The sequence below is a fragment of the Chelonoidis abingdonii genome, chromosome 2 (genome assembly GCF_003597395.2).
Source record: "Chelonoidis abingdonii isolate Lonesome George chromosome 2, CheloAbing_2.0, whole genome shotgun sequence".
In the NCBI taxonomy this organism is placed as follows: Eukaryota; Metazoa; Chordata; order Testudines; family Testudinidae; genus Chelonoidis; species Chelonoidis abingdonii.
The window spans coordinates 278,131,989-278,149,998 of record NC_133770.1 but is presented as its reverse complement, the minus strand read 5'-3'; the positions used below and the strand labels follow the sequence as shown (position 1 = coordinate 278,149,998).

Genomic DNA, 18,010 nt, shown 5'->3' with positions numbered 1-18,010 from the left:
CAAAATTTGCACAGTCAGCAGAAGAGTTACAGAACTGTTTTTCTTCTTACCTGATAGAAATCATATATAACTTGATTTGCAAAATGCCATTTCCTCATACCTGGAACGCCAGCCACAGAACACGCTAAAGAGGAACAAAACATTTTTTTAAACATCAAAAGCAATCCACACAGTTCATTCTTCCTATTTCAATTTCATTTCCTTCTTACAACAATTCTAAATTAAGATTTTCACTTGTGACCTTACTTTACTGTTTGAGTTAGAAATGTAAGTAACCTAATCATATATAACTTTTCAGGCAAATACAGCCTTCCCCCCCTCCCTTTGGCTATAATTTGCCCTCTATCAATGCAGGCTCTAGGTCATCTGAGGACCTGTCTATGTTACAAATACAACTATATCAGGTAACCTGGTTATAATATGGTTACCCCCAACATGCTAACAAACACTGTCCTAATTTGTAGTATATGTGCAGAATATTAGGGCTTTAGCCTATAGCTATGTTGAAGGTCCAGTCTGCACTACAAATTGATTCCATTCCAGACTGGTTGAAACCAATTACCAGTAATAATAGGAGCAACTGCCTTGTAATCAGTTCCCCCAATATGGCTGTATTGTAGCATAGGTAAGGCATGCATAAAAATTGCAAATCATGCTAGACTAAACTGAATGGTGGTGAATCTGTACATGGTAAAAGTTACTAGCATTGGAATGTCATATTTGCATCTTAGTTTTGTAGCAAAATGTGCTTAACATGTACATTTTAATATGTCACTGTTGCTTAAGCAGTAGTTTTCTGTTGGCATCACAACTAAAGCCACAGGCATTAAGTCATTTGTGAGCCTCCAATTGTACCAAGGATAATGTAAGAGAATTTCTCAGTTTGATTCTTCACAATTATCCCCTCACACAATTTATGCACATACCTCAGCTGAATCACAACACTCATAAGCCTGCTCAGATGGTTGATAGAATGAGAGATTAATGTTTTCTCTAAATCAACAATACAGTGCATTGCAGTGACTTCCCTAAGGCTGTAAACAACACTGCCAGCTCAGTGGTTTGATAACTCCTCTCAAACTGCTTAATTTAAAAGCTGGGTCCCTCCTCATGGCTCATAATCAGCTCTCCACTGGAGGTAATGGGCTGACCATAAACAAACAAACAGAGCATATCCAGATCAGTTAATTATATTTTGTAAAGTAATTAATTCACTTTTTTGCCTGAAAATTAACAAATTACTTTGTTTAGTTGTTTTGAAATCCAGTCATTCCTGACCAGCAGAAAGCTATAGCCATAGTATTCAGTGAGGTCACAATTGTCCTATATAAGTCACACAAATACAATAGCTATCAGAGATTAATAGGTTGATTGTTGATTGAGTAAATCGGTAATGGAATACTCTGAAATTAAATAGTGAGTTTCTGGCACCTTAGACATTTGTACATGTTCATCAGAGGATCTCAAAGCACTTTACAAATGTTCATTACAATGTCTCTGCAAGCTTTACAGGTATTACATCCATTAAAATGAACCAGGGCATAGAGAATATCATTTAATAATAATAAACCTGGGACCACAAGTATAATAATGAAGGCTCCGATCATGGGAGATAAGGAGTTCATCACCTCACAGGGTAAGTCCTTAGCTACAGTATAATGGGTAGGACCTGAACAAGGTGTTGCCATGAGTGAGTGGCAGACCTGGAGAAAACTCAGTCTGCTATTCTTACTGTTTGACTTTACTGCCACTAAACCACAGCGTCTTGGCTGCTGGAAACAAGCCACAACCCTGTATATTAATATAGTTTTTGGACAACAATTTTTTACCTGACACTTACGAGTCAAAATAAAAAATACCTGAGAGACCACATTTCCTACTACCCAAAGCCACATACCTTGGATTCCATACAGATTCTTATACCACGCTCATCAATATAGTATTAGAGCATCTTCCAGTAGTAGATTAAGAAATGTGAATAAAATCTGTCACATTTTGTTTCTTTTCTACCATTTCCCCGTGGGAGAAGTGTGTGTAGTGGAATGCCTTGTTGCCGGTAATGGCAGGGCTTATTATTTTCTAAGTGTACATGTCTATGTATTTATGTTAAAAAGACAAAATCAAAGAGATGAGCCTTGCCTTAGAGCAGAAAGTGTGAGGTTTACAATGGTCCTTAGTTTATGTGGAAGTTGATTCCACAGTCTCTGGCTCCTGAGAAAGTACTGTTTCACACACAGACAAGCTTTACCTTCATGACTGAAGGAATAAAATATATAATGTGTACTGTATTTAACTATAATATTGTCAATGTTCTATTTATTACTTTTTTAAGATGTAGCTTACCGCTAAGTTTTACTGAAAAAGCAGAAAAATAATTTGACTATATTATTCAACATGTTTCACTGGAATTTGCTCAAATACTATTTAGCAAAAATATTGACAGCTACAGTTTGACAAGCTCTTTGGAACTTATTACATCTCTCTTGCATGTCTTATCCCCTCTTTCCCTTCCTAGCTTCACTCCAGTTGCTTTCTTCTTTCTTTCTGATGATAAATCATTATCTTTTCTTGAGTTGTCCTCTGTATCCATTTCCTCTTTTCTCCATCAACCCACCTTTTGTGTCTGCCTCTCTCATTTTCCCTACATAATGTCTCACTACAAAAATTTCACTACATATCTTATTTCTCCTTTTCAAATTATCCCATCAGTCCTTTCACTCTCTTTCTCCTGCCCACACTCATCCATCAGGCTTGGAAATTCTACAAACACCTAATATCTAGAGAACTAAGCCTATTAGTCAGAGAAAAATATGGAAAACAGGTGGGAGAAGGAAATGTGACTGTCTTGGCAATGCTCAGATTTGAAGCAGTCCCCTCCCCCTTCCTTCCACTAAGCTGCTGGGCAAGGCGGGGAAAATGCTGGGGTTCCTGTCAGAGAGCTATTCCAGGACATTGTTTAAAGGTCCTATCTTTCATTCCAGCTTCCTGCCCACAGGTTTCTAAGGGCTGGTCTACACTATGGGGAAAAATCATCTTAGATATGCAACTTCAGCTACGTAGTCGAATATCTAAGATCGGATTACTCACCCGTCCTCACTGCGTGGGATCAATGTCCGCCGCTCCCGGAACTCCGTTGGGGTTGGTGGAGTTCCGGAATCGATATAAGCGTGCTCGGAGATCAATATATCGCGTCTAGATGAGACGCGATATATCGATCCCCGAGCAATCGATCGTAACCCGCCGATACGGCGGGTAGTGTAGATGTAGCCTAAAACACATGAAATCCCCTAAATCAACTGCTAGAAGAGAGAAAAAGCATTTGTTCTGTTCCACCTCATACCCCTGAAACTCCTTCTCCTGGCTGCAAAGATGGGTGGAGGTGTCTACTATTTTACATTACTCCCAATCACCTGGCTACTTCCCGCACACGGGGAGTCGAGGGAAGACTTCATGGCTTCCCAAACAGCAGCAAATTGAAAGTGACTCAATTTGTCAGTTTCACTACTGCCCTGTTCTGAACAGCAATGAAAACACCTGTTGTGGCTTGGGAAAGCCACAGACTGTACCAGACACTGTGGCTGTCAGGAGTTTTTTCTGGCTAAATCTGCATTGGTTATACTTGTTTCATGTTTGGAAGATTTTCTTCATAAATATAATAGCTTTAATTGTGGATTTTTAAAAAAATGAAAGCACAGATTCTGCAAAGAGTGATGACATTCATTTGTCAAACTTTCCTATTTGCCCAGGGCACATGATTTTTCGAGCCCTGGTTAAAAAACAACAACCACAATTACATTTCTTTTATATTGTTATTTGCCACTATATTTACCTGGGAAAGTGCTTACATCCTCATTTATAAAGGTTCTACAATTTTCTTTCAGAAGGTTATAAACATTTGCCACAGTTATACCTGCAAAAAACAAGTTTCTATTAATAGAAAACACAAAAACAAAGCCTTCCTTTCTTGCAAATGCCAGAAAACTTGCTAGTTAGGCCAACAGATCCAGTTAGTCTTGGGTGTCTGTTTAGCAGAGTGTGCCTTTAAAGAATATGCAAAGAAGAGCCTGTTTTGAGGCCTGACAGATGTTGTGACTCATCCAGCCAGGAAGAGAACTCACAAGAGCAATATCACGGGAGCTTGCACTTTCCTACCTATAAGAAAGTTCCACTTGCCACAATTTACCCAGGGTCTAGGTGGATTCTCCCTTATTGAAAATTTTTAAATCAAGACTGAATATTTTTTAAAAGATCTGCTCTAAAAATTATTTTGGAGAAGTTCTATGGACTGTGTTATACAGAAGATCAGACTAGATCAGAGGTGGGCAATTTGGCCCGCTCAACAATCCTGCCTGGCCCTTGAGCTCCAGCTGGGGAGGCTAGTCCTTGGCCCCTCCCCTGCTGTCTCCCCTCCCCGCAGTCTCAGCTGGCCATGCCACCGGCGCTCTGGGCAGCAGGGCTGCGAGCTCCTGCCGAGCAGTGCAGCGGCATGGCTGGCTCCAGCCGGGCAGCACAGCTGTCAGTCCTGCTGCTCTGAGCAGCATGGTAAGGGGGCAGGAAGTAGGGGGTGGATAAGGGACAGAGGGTCCAGGGGGGCAGTCAGGTGGAAGGGAGCAGTTGGATGGGGCGGAGGTTCTGGGGGGCATGGTCGGGGCCAGGAGTATGGATAGGGGGTGGGGTCCTGGGGGAGCGGTTGGGGTGGGGGGGGTCTTAGGAGGGGGCAGTCAGGGGACAAGGAGCAAGGGGGGTCGGATGGGTCTGTATCAGCAAAAAATGAGGAGTACTTGTGGCATCTTAGAGACTAACAAATTTATTTAAGCATAAGCTTCATCGGGTGCATGCAGTAGAAAATACAGTAGAAAGATATATACATAGAGGGCATGAAAAAAATGGACACTATAGTGGATAGTGGACACTATCAGAGGCTTATTCACCTGTACATCTACCAATGTGATATATGCCATCATGTGCCCCTCTGCCATGTACATTGGCCAAACAGGACAGTCTCTATGCAAAAGAATAAATGGACACAAATCAGATGTCAAGAATTATAACATTCAAAAACCAGTCGGAGAACGCTTCAACCTCCCTGGTCACTCAATTACAGACCTCAAAGTCGCAATACCCCAACAAAAAAACTTCAAAAACAGACTCCAATGAGAAACTGCAGAATTGGAATTAATTTACAAACTGGACACCACTAAATCAGAACTGAATAAAGACTGATAGTGGATGGGTCATTACACAAAGTAAAACCTATTTCCCCATGCTAATTTTTCCCTCTACTGTTACTCACGCCTTCTTGCCAACTGTTGGAAATGGGCCATGCTGATTATCACTAGAAAAGTTTTTTTTTCCCCTCCTGCTGATAATAGCTCACTTTAACTGATTACTTTCCCTAGAGTGTGTATGGCAATACCCATTTTTCATGTTCTCTGTGTATATATATCTTCCTCCTCTATTTTCCACTGCATGCATCAGATAAAGTGGATTTTAGCCTATGCAAGCTTATGCTCAAATAAATTTGTTAGTGTCTAAGATGCCACGAGTATTCCTCTTTTTTGAGATAATAAAAGGCCATCTTTTGAGATGTGCTATCGCATATCACCGCTATGACTATGTCCTTAGACATTGGTGTGATGGTGCAATGCAAACACGACCACAGGATGTAAACATCTCACACCACAATTTTGCAGGTCTCTTTTATCCTCTACGAAACACGCTCCTCTCCCTTGCCGGCTGGCTGCATGGTGGGATTGTTCCTAACCTCTCCTGGCAGATGGCAGAGCGAGGAGGGAATGATGATGGCTCGAACCAATCTGTTCAGAGCTCCCTGAGCGGCCTGGAGCGCAAGGCAGCGTGGAGAAGGCACTTGTGCGCCCCTTGATCCACTCGGCCGGCCTGAAACCTGGGACTAGTCCCACCAGAAATGTGCGCTGCAGGGAAAGACACACAAAACTCTAGAGCCACAAAAGTCTTGACCACCACAGTGAACTGCGAACAACACTGGAAGTGATGCCACAGCCCCTCTCAGTGACGCGTGACCCAGCACAGAGCTGGGGTCCTAGGTACCCCCACAATTACAGCTCCCCCCACTCCTCCGGCCCCAGCCGGCTCACCCGCTCGGGGCCCCGCGGCGCATCGCACAGCACCAGCGTAACCAGCGCCCCGCGGCGAGACTCCCCTCTGGCTGTGCCTGGAGGAGCCGCTCCGGGCGGCGCAGGACCCCGCGCTACACAGCGCCTCGCCTCAGGGCTCTGTGGCCACCACCGAGCCCCGCTCACCCACACCTGCTACGCGCTCGGCGCCGCCGCCCCGCGGGCCTCTCCGCTCCTCCCAGCTCACGAACAGCAGGTACCGGTCCATGGCCGCGGCCGGACGCCTCCTCCCAGGGACGCTCAGCAGCCGCCACCGCCTTCTCCCGCCTCCACGGCCCCCGCTTCCGCTTCCTGCCGCCGGGAGTCGGGACCGGGTCCGGCGGCGAACCGGCTCCCCCAGCGCGCCGCCAACCCGCCATGGCCAGCTACACCAAGGCGGCCCAGGTGAGCGCGGCCCCTCCGCGGGCAGGGCTCCTCGCCGGGTGAGGGGAGGCGGGAGCCCACGGGCAGGCCGCTGGGGCGGCTCCTCTCTCGGCGGGCGCGGGCTCTGCCCCTCCCTGGCTGCGTGTCCTCGGCCTGGAGCCCCCTCTCCGCAGCGGGGCCCTCTCCCCTGGAGATGGGCTGTCCCTGCCCTACGGTGCGAGGGCCGGCTGCGTCCTCCAGGCCGGGGCGTTTCCTGATGTAAGTGCCCCGCTTCCCGGGAGGAGTCTGTCCCCTCCTGCCTGTGGAGAGTGGCAGGTAGGGGGCTGCAGAAGGACCGCGCTTCCCTAGCAGTTTCCCCTGCCGGTAAAGCTTCCACGCGTTGTTTTATTTACCCTCCCTGGAGAGACGAGCAGAGCTCATCGTGCCCACATGGAGCCGCTCATTTTGTAGGGCAGCAAGTAACATGGCAGGTACCGAAGGGAAGGAACAAACATAGGCTTTAATCTTGCAAACGCTTAGACCGGGATTCTGCCAACAAACGGGCACCTCTCTTGGGACAGTAGTAAAACTAAGCTTCTGCGTAAATGTTTGTAGTAGATGGTGCCTAAGTGTCTGCAGGATTAAGTAAAGTTAAGTAAGTGTGTAAATGTTTGCAGGTTTAGGGTGTTAACTACGGAAGTCAACAGTACTATTCCTGCTAATCTTGTGCTTCACTAATGAAGTGTTTGCAGGGTCAGAGCTGTAATTCTTCCTTTTAGAATTGTGCCCCCCCTCCACATGAAAATAAAGAAAGCAGTCAGAATTATGAGGGCCTATAACTCTTATTATCTTGTTAGTTAGCAATAATTTATAAGAGGACATCAAGATTTTGAAAACAATACCAGAAAGTGGAAAAGACTTCTAGTTATTTCCTCAGAGCATTATCATGATTGAAGATAATTTATACAGCACTTTACAGTTTCCCCCACCCTTTCTTAAAATCTTGGGGAAATATAATTGAACATTAATGTTTGTATGGTATTTAGAAACAGTGATTAGAGGTGTTTTTTCCTAAAAAATAATTTATATATTGGTCAAAAATCATGATAGTTAATCTCTAAAATACCTAATGTATTTTCTTGTAAATGCCTAACATGTTTGTGGTTTTGTGGAGTTATTTAGGCTGAGTGTATTTATTTTACTGTATTAACTACAACTTTATCAATCTTCTTTAGCAATGGGCTACTTTTGCCAGAGCCTGGTATCTCATAGATGGGAAGATGCAACCACCCGGAAAACTTGCAGCCATGAGTGTAATCAGACTACAGGGGAAGCATAAGCCTGTGTATCATGCACTAAGTAAGTATTGGAGTAAACTGAGGCAAACTTGATTTCCTTCACTTATAGGTATCCTTTCCTTTCCATTTCATTAATCATATTTTTTTTTAAGTTTGTGTTTTTGGTATTCATTACAAACTTTAAGACTCACCATTTTGTCCCCACTTTCATTTTTTTCTCCCTAAGGCTTTGTGTCACTGAACTATTCTTTCATATAAAAGTAAGCGGTGTATTATTTAATACTGAACAATTACATTGCAGTAGCGCTTATGAGTCTCATTTTTCTAGATGTTGTATAAACACATAGTCCCTGGCCTATGTTTAAGCTTCTCTAGGTAGGGATTTTGTATCTTCCTGTGTGTTTGTATTGCATCTAGCATAATGGAGCCATGAATCTGGTTTGAGGCCTCTGAGCAACTTCTGTAAAACAGATAACAGTAATATTCCCTACACTGTGCATCATGTATGAAAGCAAATGCCAGTCAGCAGCAGTGGCTCCAAGCACCAGTGCTCCAAGCATGTGTCTGGGGAGGCGAGCTGCGGGGGGCGCCCTGCCAGTCCCTGCGAGGGTGGCAGTCAGGCAGCCTTCGGCGGTGCACCTGCGAGAGGTCTGCCGGTCCTGCAGATTCGACAGCAATTCGGCGACAGGTACGCCAAAGCCACGGGACTGGCGGACCTCCCGCAGGCAACCTGCCGAATCCACGGGACCGGGGACCTCCCACAGATGCCGCCGAAGGCTGTCTGACTGCCTTGCTTGAAGCGGCAAAAAAGCTAGAGCCGCCCCTGCCAGTTAGCTGTGAAAACATGGAAGAGGAGGGCATAGTCTAACATGCTAAGCCAGTTCCATCAATGACAATCTTCTGTGCATGAAGATAAGGTTGGAGCTTTGCCAGTGTGTGATTGGTTGAAGAGAGGTGAGCTAAGACAGAGCACCAATGCTCTTTGCAGCTTGTTGACTTTTAAACCACTGAATCTTCCAGCAGAAAAAACAGTTTATTTTTTAATGTAACTAAAAATCAAATTTATATTTATTTTGGCCCACTTGAAGTCACCAGTCAGCCCCCTTTCACAAAGGGCCTGAAGTTTATGGAGAGACTCTTACTGAGTTCAGTGGATTTTGTATCAGGTCCTTGATGCTGTACAGTCTGAGGATCCAATCCTGCAAAGAGCCCATATGGGTAAACCTCTACACCCATGTGAAGGTTCCCATTGCCTTCACTGAGGCATTTTATAGGCAATGTGAGGGTCTGCCCACGTGGAGCAACTTGAAGAATTAGAGCAAATCTGGTGCTGTTCTAAACAAAAAGAGTTGTCTACTATGCTTATACCTGTTTCCATCGCTTCACACTGACTGAACAGAAATTCTAGGCTTCTTGAGTGATGTTTGTGGTTTTTGTTGTGTGTGCTGGTTGGGTTGATTTCTATGTAGTTTTGGAAGAGTTGTGTGGATTTCTGCAGGTGCCAAATGAGGATGTGAGTGCATTGATGGGGATTGTGTTGATTTGTATGCTTGGCAAATGGAAGGTATGCTGGAGTGTGCAGTCTTCCTTTTACAACCAATGAAATTGTTGCATGCAAATTAGCTGTAAATGGGGTGGTGATTGGTTAAGTCACATTTAACATCACAATGATCTGGGACTCTTGGCATGGTATAGATACATGCATTAGGCCAGTGGTCCCCAACCCTTTTTGTCTGGCGGGCTCCAGAAGAGCTGCGGAGGACCGTGGCAGCGGATGAGCATCCGCTGAAATTCCACTGACAAGTGGCAACGTCAATAGGCGTCGCTGCCAAAATGCCGCCAACAAATAGTGTCATCCAGAGGCATCGCCACCAAAATACCGCTGAAAATTGCCAGCATTTCGGCAGCGATGCCTCTGGATGACGCAGCTTGTCGGTGGCATTTTGGCGGATGAATGTCCGCCAGCCAGTACGTAGGGAACACGTAGACACCCTGGCGGGTGCCATGGCACCCACAGGCACCACGTTGGGGACCCCTGCATTAGGCCATGTCTACCAAGTTTTGCTGATGCAAGTTTTATTGGCTTACATAGAATCATAGGACTGGGGGACCTTGAGAGGTCATCTAGTCCAGTCTCCCGCACTCATGGCAGGGCTAAGTATTATCTAGACTGTTCCTGACAGGTGTTTGTCTAACCTGCTCTTAAAAAAATCTCTAGTGATGGAGATTCTACAACCTCCTGAGGCAATTTATTCCAGTGCTTAACCACCCTGACATCCGCCACAGTTAGTATATTGCTTGTGCGTGTGCGTATTTGGCTCCTTCCATTGGCGCTGCTTGTACTGACCAGGAGTGCTTGTGTTGATGCACAGTGCAATATACCCTGGGTAAGTATCCCAGTGTGCAGCCTGCCACTGTTGAGCACATTGTCTTTTGTGTAGTTTTGGCAAAGCATGGCTGGCGAGAAAAGACCCATGCAAGGGTGACTAGAAGGAAGGAGTCAGCTTCCCATAATGCAGTGTTCTCCATCCCATAATATCATATCTATCTCATCATTTTTGCACCTATTTTCAATTTCCCACAAACCCACACGGGACTTGTCACTGTCTGCCATCTCTGACAGAAACATGGAGCCTGTACCGCTCTGCATTATTGTCTGAGTGTTTCAAATGCGGCACACATGATCCTCCGGTATTTGCAGAACTGCAAGAAGAACCACAAAGAACACGATTTTCTGATGATCAGTTTGCTGTGGTACACAGCGAGAACCAATTCAAGGTTGTTGGTGGCATTCATGGAGCAGCTGCAAATGGTGGAGTGCCACTTCTGGGACCAAGAAATGAGCACTGACTGGTGGATGACAAGCAGTGACTGCAGAACTTTCAGATGTGTAAGCCAGTTTCATGGATCTGTGTGCTGAACTTGCCACACCCATATATTGCAGGGACCCCAAACTGAGAGCTGCACTAACAGTGGAGAAGCAAGTGGCGATCACACTGGGGAAACTTGTTATGCCAGATTACTTACCAGTCAGTTGGAATTCATTTTGGAGTGGGAAAATCCACTGTGGGGGCCATTATCATGCAAATGTACAGGACCATTAATAGTCGTCTGCTAGACAGAACTCTTACTCTCAGCAATGTGGAGAACATAGTGGATGGCTTTGCAGCTGTGGGGTTCCCAAGCTGTGGTGGCGCAATAGATGGGGGACACATTCTTATTTTGGCCCCAGAGCACCTTGCTACAGAGTACATCAACCGGGCTATTTTTACATGGTTATGCAAGCTCTGAAGGATCACCGGTGATGCTTCACTGGCTGGTCAGGAAAGGTGCATGCTGCTTGCATATTTAAGGACACAGTACTCTTCAGAAAGCTAAAAGAAGGAGCCTTCTTTTTCAACCACTGATTACCATTGGCGATGTTGAAATACTAATAGGGATCCTGCCTACCCTGGCTCTTGAATCTGTACCCAGGCCATCTTGATAACAAAGGAAAGATTCAACTACAGGCTCAGCTGGTGCAAATGACAGTTGAATGTGCTTTTGGTAAATTGAAAGGATGCTGGTGGTGTTTACTCACTAGATTGGATCTCAATGTGAAAAATATCCCAATGGTCTGCCTGTTGTGTCCTGCATAATATTTTTGAAACAAAGGGGGAAATGTTGCTCCAGGTGTGGAGGTAGAACCTCTGTCTGTCTGTTGAATTTGAACAGCTATCAGATGAGCTGTGTGGCTTAGGGGGGCTTTGAAAAAGCAGCGAGCCACAGGAATGTGCCGTAGTGTACTGTGCTCAACCTGGCGTTGCAGTTTGGGGATTGTTTCAGAGTTGTCTTGCTTCATATCTGTGCATATATCACTTGACAGTGCAAGCTGGGATGCCTCTTGTACAGTTATGACTACACTGTTTGGCACTGATCTTATTGGTTGTGAGTGTACCAGATCACTATTTTTACTACCAGCAGGCATTATACACCATGTGTTGTAAACTAATAAAGATGAATGACTTTCAAAACAAAACTTCTGTTTATGAAAACAGCTCCAAAATACCCACACTTAAATTCTTCAGCTTTAACTTAAAAACATTTAAGAACCTTAGTAAATAAGAGGATGAAACATTGAAGTCATTTGTAGCTACACATACATCAGTCGAAGCTCTCACAGATCAGTGTAAGTGAAGCTGGGTTGTCCATGCCTTTCCATGGTTTGTGTTGGTAGGTGTAGGTGTGCAGGCCCTGAGGCCATAAGCAGAGCTGAGGGGGGTATAGGGAGGCGCAGTTCTCCTCAGATGGCAATGGGAGTTGAGGCCTGGATTGGTGAACCTGGAGGTCCACAAGAGTCTGCAGCATCTGAATTGGCTGCCTTTCCTGGTGCATCTCCCTCTCCTTTTCCTGCGTCTTTCTCCTGCTGCACTTTCCTTCTCCATGCGGTCTGGAATATTCACCCCCCAGGACCTCTGTTTTAGGTCTGATGCAGCACTGGCTTGCAGGATCTCACAGAACATGTCCTTCCATATCCTCCTTATCTGTGTCAGTCATTCTGCTGGTGTGGAGGGGGAACCCCTCAAGACTGCATCAGCCGCAGCTACAGATAAAACACTTAGAAGTACCATTGTCAGTATAGTAGGAACAGAAAGCAAAATTTAAGTTGTACTTGTGCCTATTGCCACTCTCAGCTTAAGCGTTCATGAGTGTGACCTGCCAGGGGTGAGAGAAACAAGGAGGGAGTTGCTCAGTTGCATGAAACTGAATATAGGGCACTGGCACTGAATGCTGGCATCATTTCCCACAGGAGGTGGTGATATAGCTGATATCTCACTCCTGAAGGTAACAAATGCAGAGAGAGCAGAGCTGCTGCTAGCATTCTGAAGTCACCTGGAGCAGTATGCCACTAGCCTGTTTACAGCAGTGGTGCCTGTCAAAGTAAGCACTGACTGGCATGGGAAAGTGGCCCATTGCAGAGGAAGAAATAAGGCTGCCAACCCAAAAACCTTCGGGAAAGGATGGCAGAATACTTCCATGGAAGCTCCATCGAGATCTCTCAGGAGGATTCAAGGGACATCCCTGTGGACAAACAAACTGCTCCACGTGCCCCCCCACCCCACCTTACTCTAGAAGAGAATGAAGAACAGATAGAAACTTTCTCTCTCTTTGTTGTACCTCCACCTCTTGTAGCATGAATAAATTAATGAAAAGTCAGTAGCTGTGTCCTGCTAATTTTGGGGTGCCATCACTATAATTGGAAATTTATTTACACATTTACCCAAAGTTTGTTCCCCTGTAATGTTCTTGCTCATTCTCGATTGCAGGGACTGACTGGACTGCAGTAGTATAAAAAATGGTTCCTGGTGCACAGCACAGCTGAATCTTTCATCACCTGTCTCCCATATTCCTCATCCTCATTGTTCATAGCAGGAGCCTGTGACTCGAGCTCCTCACAGTTATCTGCAGTGGTGTGCAGCGTGGTAGGGTCTCTGCCAAGTATGGCATGCAGCTCTTCGTAAAAGTGGCCAGTGTGTAGGTCAGCACCGCCTCGATTGTAGGCCTCTCTGACTCCCTGGTTTGCCTGCCGCATTTTCGTGGCTTTCATGCAGCACTACTGTTGGTCCCTGTCATACCCCTTCTACTGCTCTCCTGAGCGATCTGCTTATGGATGTTAATATTTCTGTGGCTGGTTTGGAGCTGTGCCTGCACATCCTCTTCTCCACACAGGCCCAGGAGATTCAGTATCTTCTCTCTGCTCCAGGCAGATGTGTGTCTAGAGCATGTAGCCAGCATAATCAGCTGGGCTGTTGCTCACAAGAACAAAAAGCAGATAGAGTTGTGCTCACCAAGCTGGGCAACCAGGAAAATGCATTTCAAAAATTTGCAGTGGTTTTAAAGGCAGGGTGGGGGGCTTCTGGTATGCATGAGTCCTAGATGGTGAAGTTAACAATTGTGACCAGAGTGGTCAGTGTCGGGCATTGGGGGATAGCTGCTTGAGGACTGTTAGGGTAACACATAGGTAACACTCATGCTGCACCAACCTCCATACATTGACCATAGCTCAGAGCCACTCAGGGAGCTGGTGTTATATGCCGTCATGATGGACCACTTTACGTCTGTGGGATTTAAATTTAATTGTAGACTTGTGCACAATTAGGTCAACACAATGTGGCTTACGTCAACCTACCTTTGTAGTATAGACCAGGCCTTACTGTATCTATACCTCATGGGTATAATTCATAAAGTAAGAATGGCTAAGAACTTAAAAATTGGATGGTAAGAGTCAGCAAAATTTAATGATGATTCAGCCTGGTGCTATTCTGAACAAAAAGAGCCCTCAACTATGCTGTAGCTGTTTCCATTGCTTTACAATGAGACTACAGACATTTTAGGCTTTAGAGTGACACACACAGTGACATTCCTGGAATTTTCTTATATAGATTTTGTTTAAGATCTATTGTGATTACACCTTAAAGTATTAAAAGAGATTAGAACAACAAATATCTATTTTTTTCAGTTTTACTTTGTGCATTTGACAACACAATATGGCTGCTTGTGGTTTGGCATCATTGTTTTATGTATATAACTGGGCAGTTCACATAACAGAGAAACATTTTTAAAATTAGCAAAATATTGTGAAACCAAAATAATATGAAAGTGAACACAAGGGCAAGTATAGTAACTGAACTACTTTTTAACTTTTTTTTAAATTGACAGATTAAAATATATCAGGTTGGTTGTTCCTTTATGTAAAACACATTACAAAATTGTTCATTAAAAGGCTACTTCCTTTTAAAATAGAATTTTCAAAATATTTTCTATTAATAAAATGTTTCTCATCTCTTTTTTTAAAATACATTTCAAATATCTAGTTTAATTTAAACCAAAAGATTTGTCTCCCTTCCAGCCAGGCTGGCTAATCTGCAGTAAAGGTATTACTGTTTATTTCTGTTACTATAGCACTTAGGAGCCACAGTCATGGATTGAGACCCCATTGTGCCAGGTAATTGTACAAAAAGATGGCCCCTGTCCACAATGCTGAGATTGTGCCATGGAAAATCTTTCCATGGCCCTTGTGGAAATTATCACAAAGATTTAGTAAGGCTAACAGAAACACTGGCACTTTAAGCCCTTGTGTGCACACTAAGTTCAGAGTCTTTTTTATTAATTATGAATCTTTTGACTCGACAACCCTATGTTCCAAAACCTCATCTGTATTGCTATAGTTTGTTGATATTGTCTTTGAAATAATGAGTCTAATATTGGTTTGTGCTGGGTATACATTGTTTCACAATCAATTTTCATGTGAAAATTTAGATTAATTTTTGTTTTTCGTAGCAGAAAGTATAACTTAGTGTGATTGTAGAAGTGATCTGAATGTGAATTTTAAAACTGCAAAACAGCTTTTAGCCACAAGATGTCACTTGAGACCAAACTTTCCCGAAAATTAATGTTTTTGCTCATTCACTGCCAAAGATCATTCAACTTCACATTCATTCAATTTTTAACTTCTAGGCAGGGAAGAAAGGTTGTTTCCAGAAGGATTTTATTTGGTTTTCTGCTTGTGTTGAAACAGGTTAAAATCTTTTTAATAAGATAACAGTATTTTTAATCTGTAAAGCACCACTTAAACAGTATTGCACAAGGGATACTGTATTTAATATGTTCATTTATTATGCAAGTAGCATTTGATGTAGAGTCTTGAACACTGTTAGTTTTTTAATGTGATTATTATGTTTCTGGAGGCTACTGTGGGTGAGAGATTAGTGATATATGTAAAAGAGCAATGTCTGTATGGATTTCCATTTTGCATCGTTTATTGCTTCATGATGCTGGAAGTTCAGACTATTGTTTTTTTAAATTAACATATTCTCAGAACTTTGAGATTTCAATATCTTCAATGGAATAAAACTGAATTTTCTGTCAAGTGCTTGCTTCTGGTCAGTAAAACTGTTCTATTTATTTATTGTTTTTCCAAGTATACTGAACTGAATTCAAACTCGGATGGAGGGAAGAAATTTGATTTAATGCAAACTTATTTGCATTCAAGCTGTTAATAGTGGTATACTTTTTCCGCAAATTTCAAAACTTTAGATAAAATTATACCACACACATTACACCTAGCATTCAAGAGCATAGGAATATTGATCATGTTCTCTGTACTTTTGTTCCCATAATTAAAAGTTAAACATTGATACTTAACTGCTATTAAAACTTCTTAGAAGATGAAATAAATCTGACAAAAGCAATTAAAGGAAACAGAAATGCTCTTGGTAATTTACTGTGTTGGAGCTCAGCACAGCTACCTTAAGGTGGATAATTATTCCTCACCTCTTGCAAAAAAATGCTGATCAGCCTTTAGGGTGAAAACTTCATCAATTCCTTCAGTTTGTAATGTTTAGTACTTATAATGGTTAGGAGAAGGAGTGAAGACTTGTCATCTTAAAATGAACAAGAAGTTTGGCATGTAGGTTGTTAGTTTTGTAAGCTAAGTGGCAGACTGACTTGTGATCCTAGGCAGATGTCAAGCACTTTATTTAATGAAGAAAAACCAAAATTCTTGTATTCCAAAACTGATTGTTTACCATTGGAAAGTAATTAATGAAGATTTAAGGTCTTGATCTTTTATTTGTTTTTTTTTATATGTGTGTATGTTTCTTGGGAAATATTAATTAAACTTAAAATATGACAAATCAATGATATATCATGAGAACCGTCAGAAAACATTTTTCCTCCAGTGTAGGAAGGAAATTTTCTTTGGGTCTACGCTGCAGGAGTTGTCAACAAATTTTGACCTTAATTGTGCATATAATACCATTTTCCCTTTTTCTCACTGTTGAATGAGGCCACCTCTGAAGTATGACAGGAACAGTGCATACTGTTTAAAGACAAGAAGCAAAGAATACTGTGTCCAACTGAAAGTGCAAGGGATTTCTGATATATATAGGTTTGGTCTTTCCACAGAGCTGCACTGGTTTAACTGAAGGTGTGATGTGTGAATAATGTTAATTGTATTTAGTTTACATGACAGCATAAAACGATTTAAACACATATAGGCCAGTTTTAAACCAGTGTAAGTGTGTTCACAGAGGATTTTTCACTGAACAAAATCAGCTTTAAACTGATTTTAGGGTTTTGTTTTGTTTTTTAAAGCAACTTGTTGTAAGCAAGACGTTAAATAAACAAATTACAAATTAGGTTATGATGTCTACTCTAATAAAAATTTTCTTGGGATTTTTAATAGTCTGGACCTTTGGTTTTTCTCTAATCCAAAAGTTGGCACCTCGAGTAACATACTGGAGCATTGGTTCAATATTGGCTCATATGGTAGACTGACAATTATTGAATCGCCTAATTACCCTCTTTAGTTTGTGAGACCAAACTTGCTCATAAGTTAACAAGGCTACAGATTCATGAGGATTTGGATCTGTAGAAGAGTAGAAGTACAGGTGCTAACAGAGAAAACTTCATCCACCAGCCACAGCACATGAAACCTTCAGCATTGTAGGATAAAATCTGACAGAAAAGTGTAGCTGCTGATGTCAGAGATTTTCTCCATCAGCAACTGCTAGTGCATAAACTTTCAATTTTGAAGAATAATTGCTAAAAATGATCTTAAATCCATTTTTCCTCCTAGAAACCTACAAATTATACCAGTTTTCCTCCGAATTCAGCTGCCTTCCATATTTTGTGTAGATAGACAATACTTTGTAAAAGTGGTCGGTCAGCAGTGACAGGTCACATTGCCAAGGACAAATTTCAGCCAGAACGCAAAAAGAGAAAAGTAGTTGTAAAGAGAAAATGGGGGAAAATACATAGAAAATTCAGGGGGCATAAAAACTGAAATTTCACCCCAAATGACTATCTACTTCTAGAGAAAAACAGAGATTTTATATTTTAAGTCCATTTAACAGTGGAACCCTTGCTATGGTGTGTCTACCAGCTAGTTACACAGCTACTCAGAGTACTTTTTAAAGAAAAGTATAACATGGAGTTTTAGCATATTAGCTACGTATTTAAATGCCTAGGTAGTGTGTCAAATTTAAAATACCTTCCTGCCAAAATGAACAACTAAAAATTAAAAGAAAAAAATAAAATTGTAGTTGAAAGATTAAAGTTTAGATTTGTATGACATACTGTAGCAGATATCTACAGTAGGCTGAACATTAAGGATTTTTTTTAAACAGTAACATTTGTGTCGTTTAATCCTTTTCATGTAAGTTTTAAATAGAA

General features: G+C 42.7%; 2 protein-coding genes across 6 annotated transcripts in view; one reads left to right on the top strand and one right to left on the bottom strand.

Annotated features, from left to right (window-relative positions):
• MTBP (MDM2 binding protein) overlaps positions 1-6,435 on the bottom strand; it is a 321,748-nt gene extending 315,313 nt beyond the window's left edge. For 2 of the 3 annotated variants that reach the window (XR_012655394.1, XM_032777231.2), the window contains exons 1-3: positions 6,288-6,383; positions 3,830-3,910; positions 51-124 (exon numbers count right to left, since the gene is read on the bottom strand). Coding sequence is in view for 2 of the 3 variants with exons in the window: in XM_032777231.2 (XP_032633122.1) it covers positions 51-124; positions 3,830-3,910; positions 6,288-6,363 (231 nt within the window). In the remaining variant the exon portion in view is untranslated. Of the gene's footprint in view, positions 1-50; positions 125-3,829; positions 3,911-6,287 lie in introns of all 3 variants that reach the window. The other variant, XM_075063204.1, reaches the window with a different exon arrangement.
• Positions 6,422-18,010, top strand: part of MRPL13 (mitochondrial ribosomal protein L13) — a 50,416-nt gene continuing 38,827 nt past the window's right edge. The window contains exons 1-2 of one of the 3 annotated variants that reach the window (XM_032777232.2): positions 6,422-6,539; positions 7,733-7,856. In XM_032777232.2, the coding sequence (XP_032633123.1) occupies positions 6,513-6,539; positions 7,733-7,856 (151 nt within the window). In that variant the 5' untranslated portion in view covers positions 6,422-6,512. Of the gene's footprint in view, positions 6,540-6,650; positions 6,989-7,732; positions 7,857-18,010 lie in introns of those variants that run through there. The other 2 variants (XM_075063205.1, XM_075063206.1) reach the window with 2 other exon arrangements.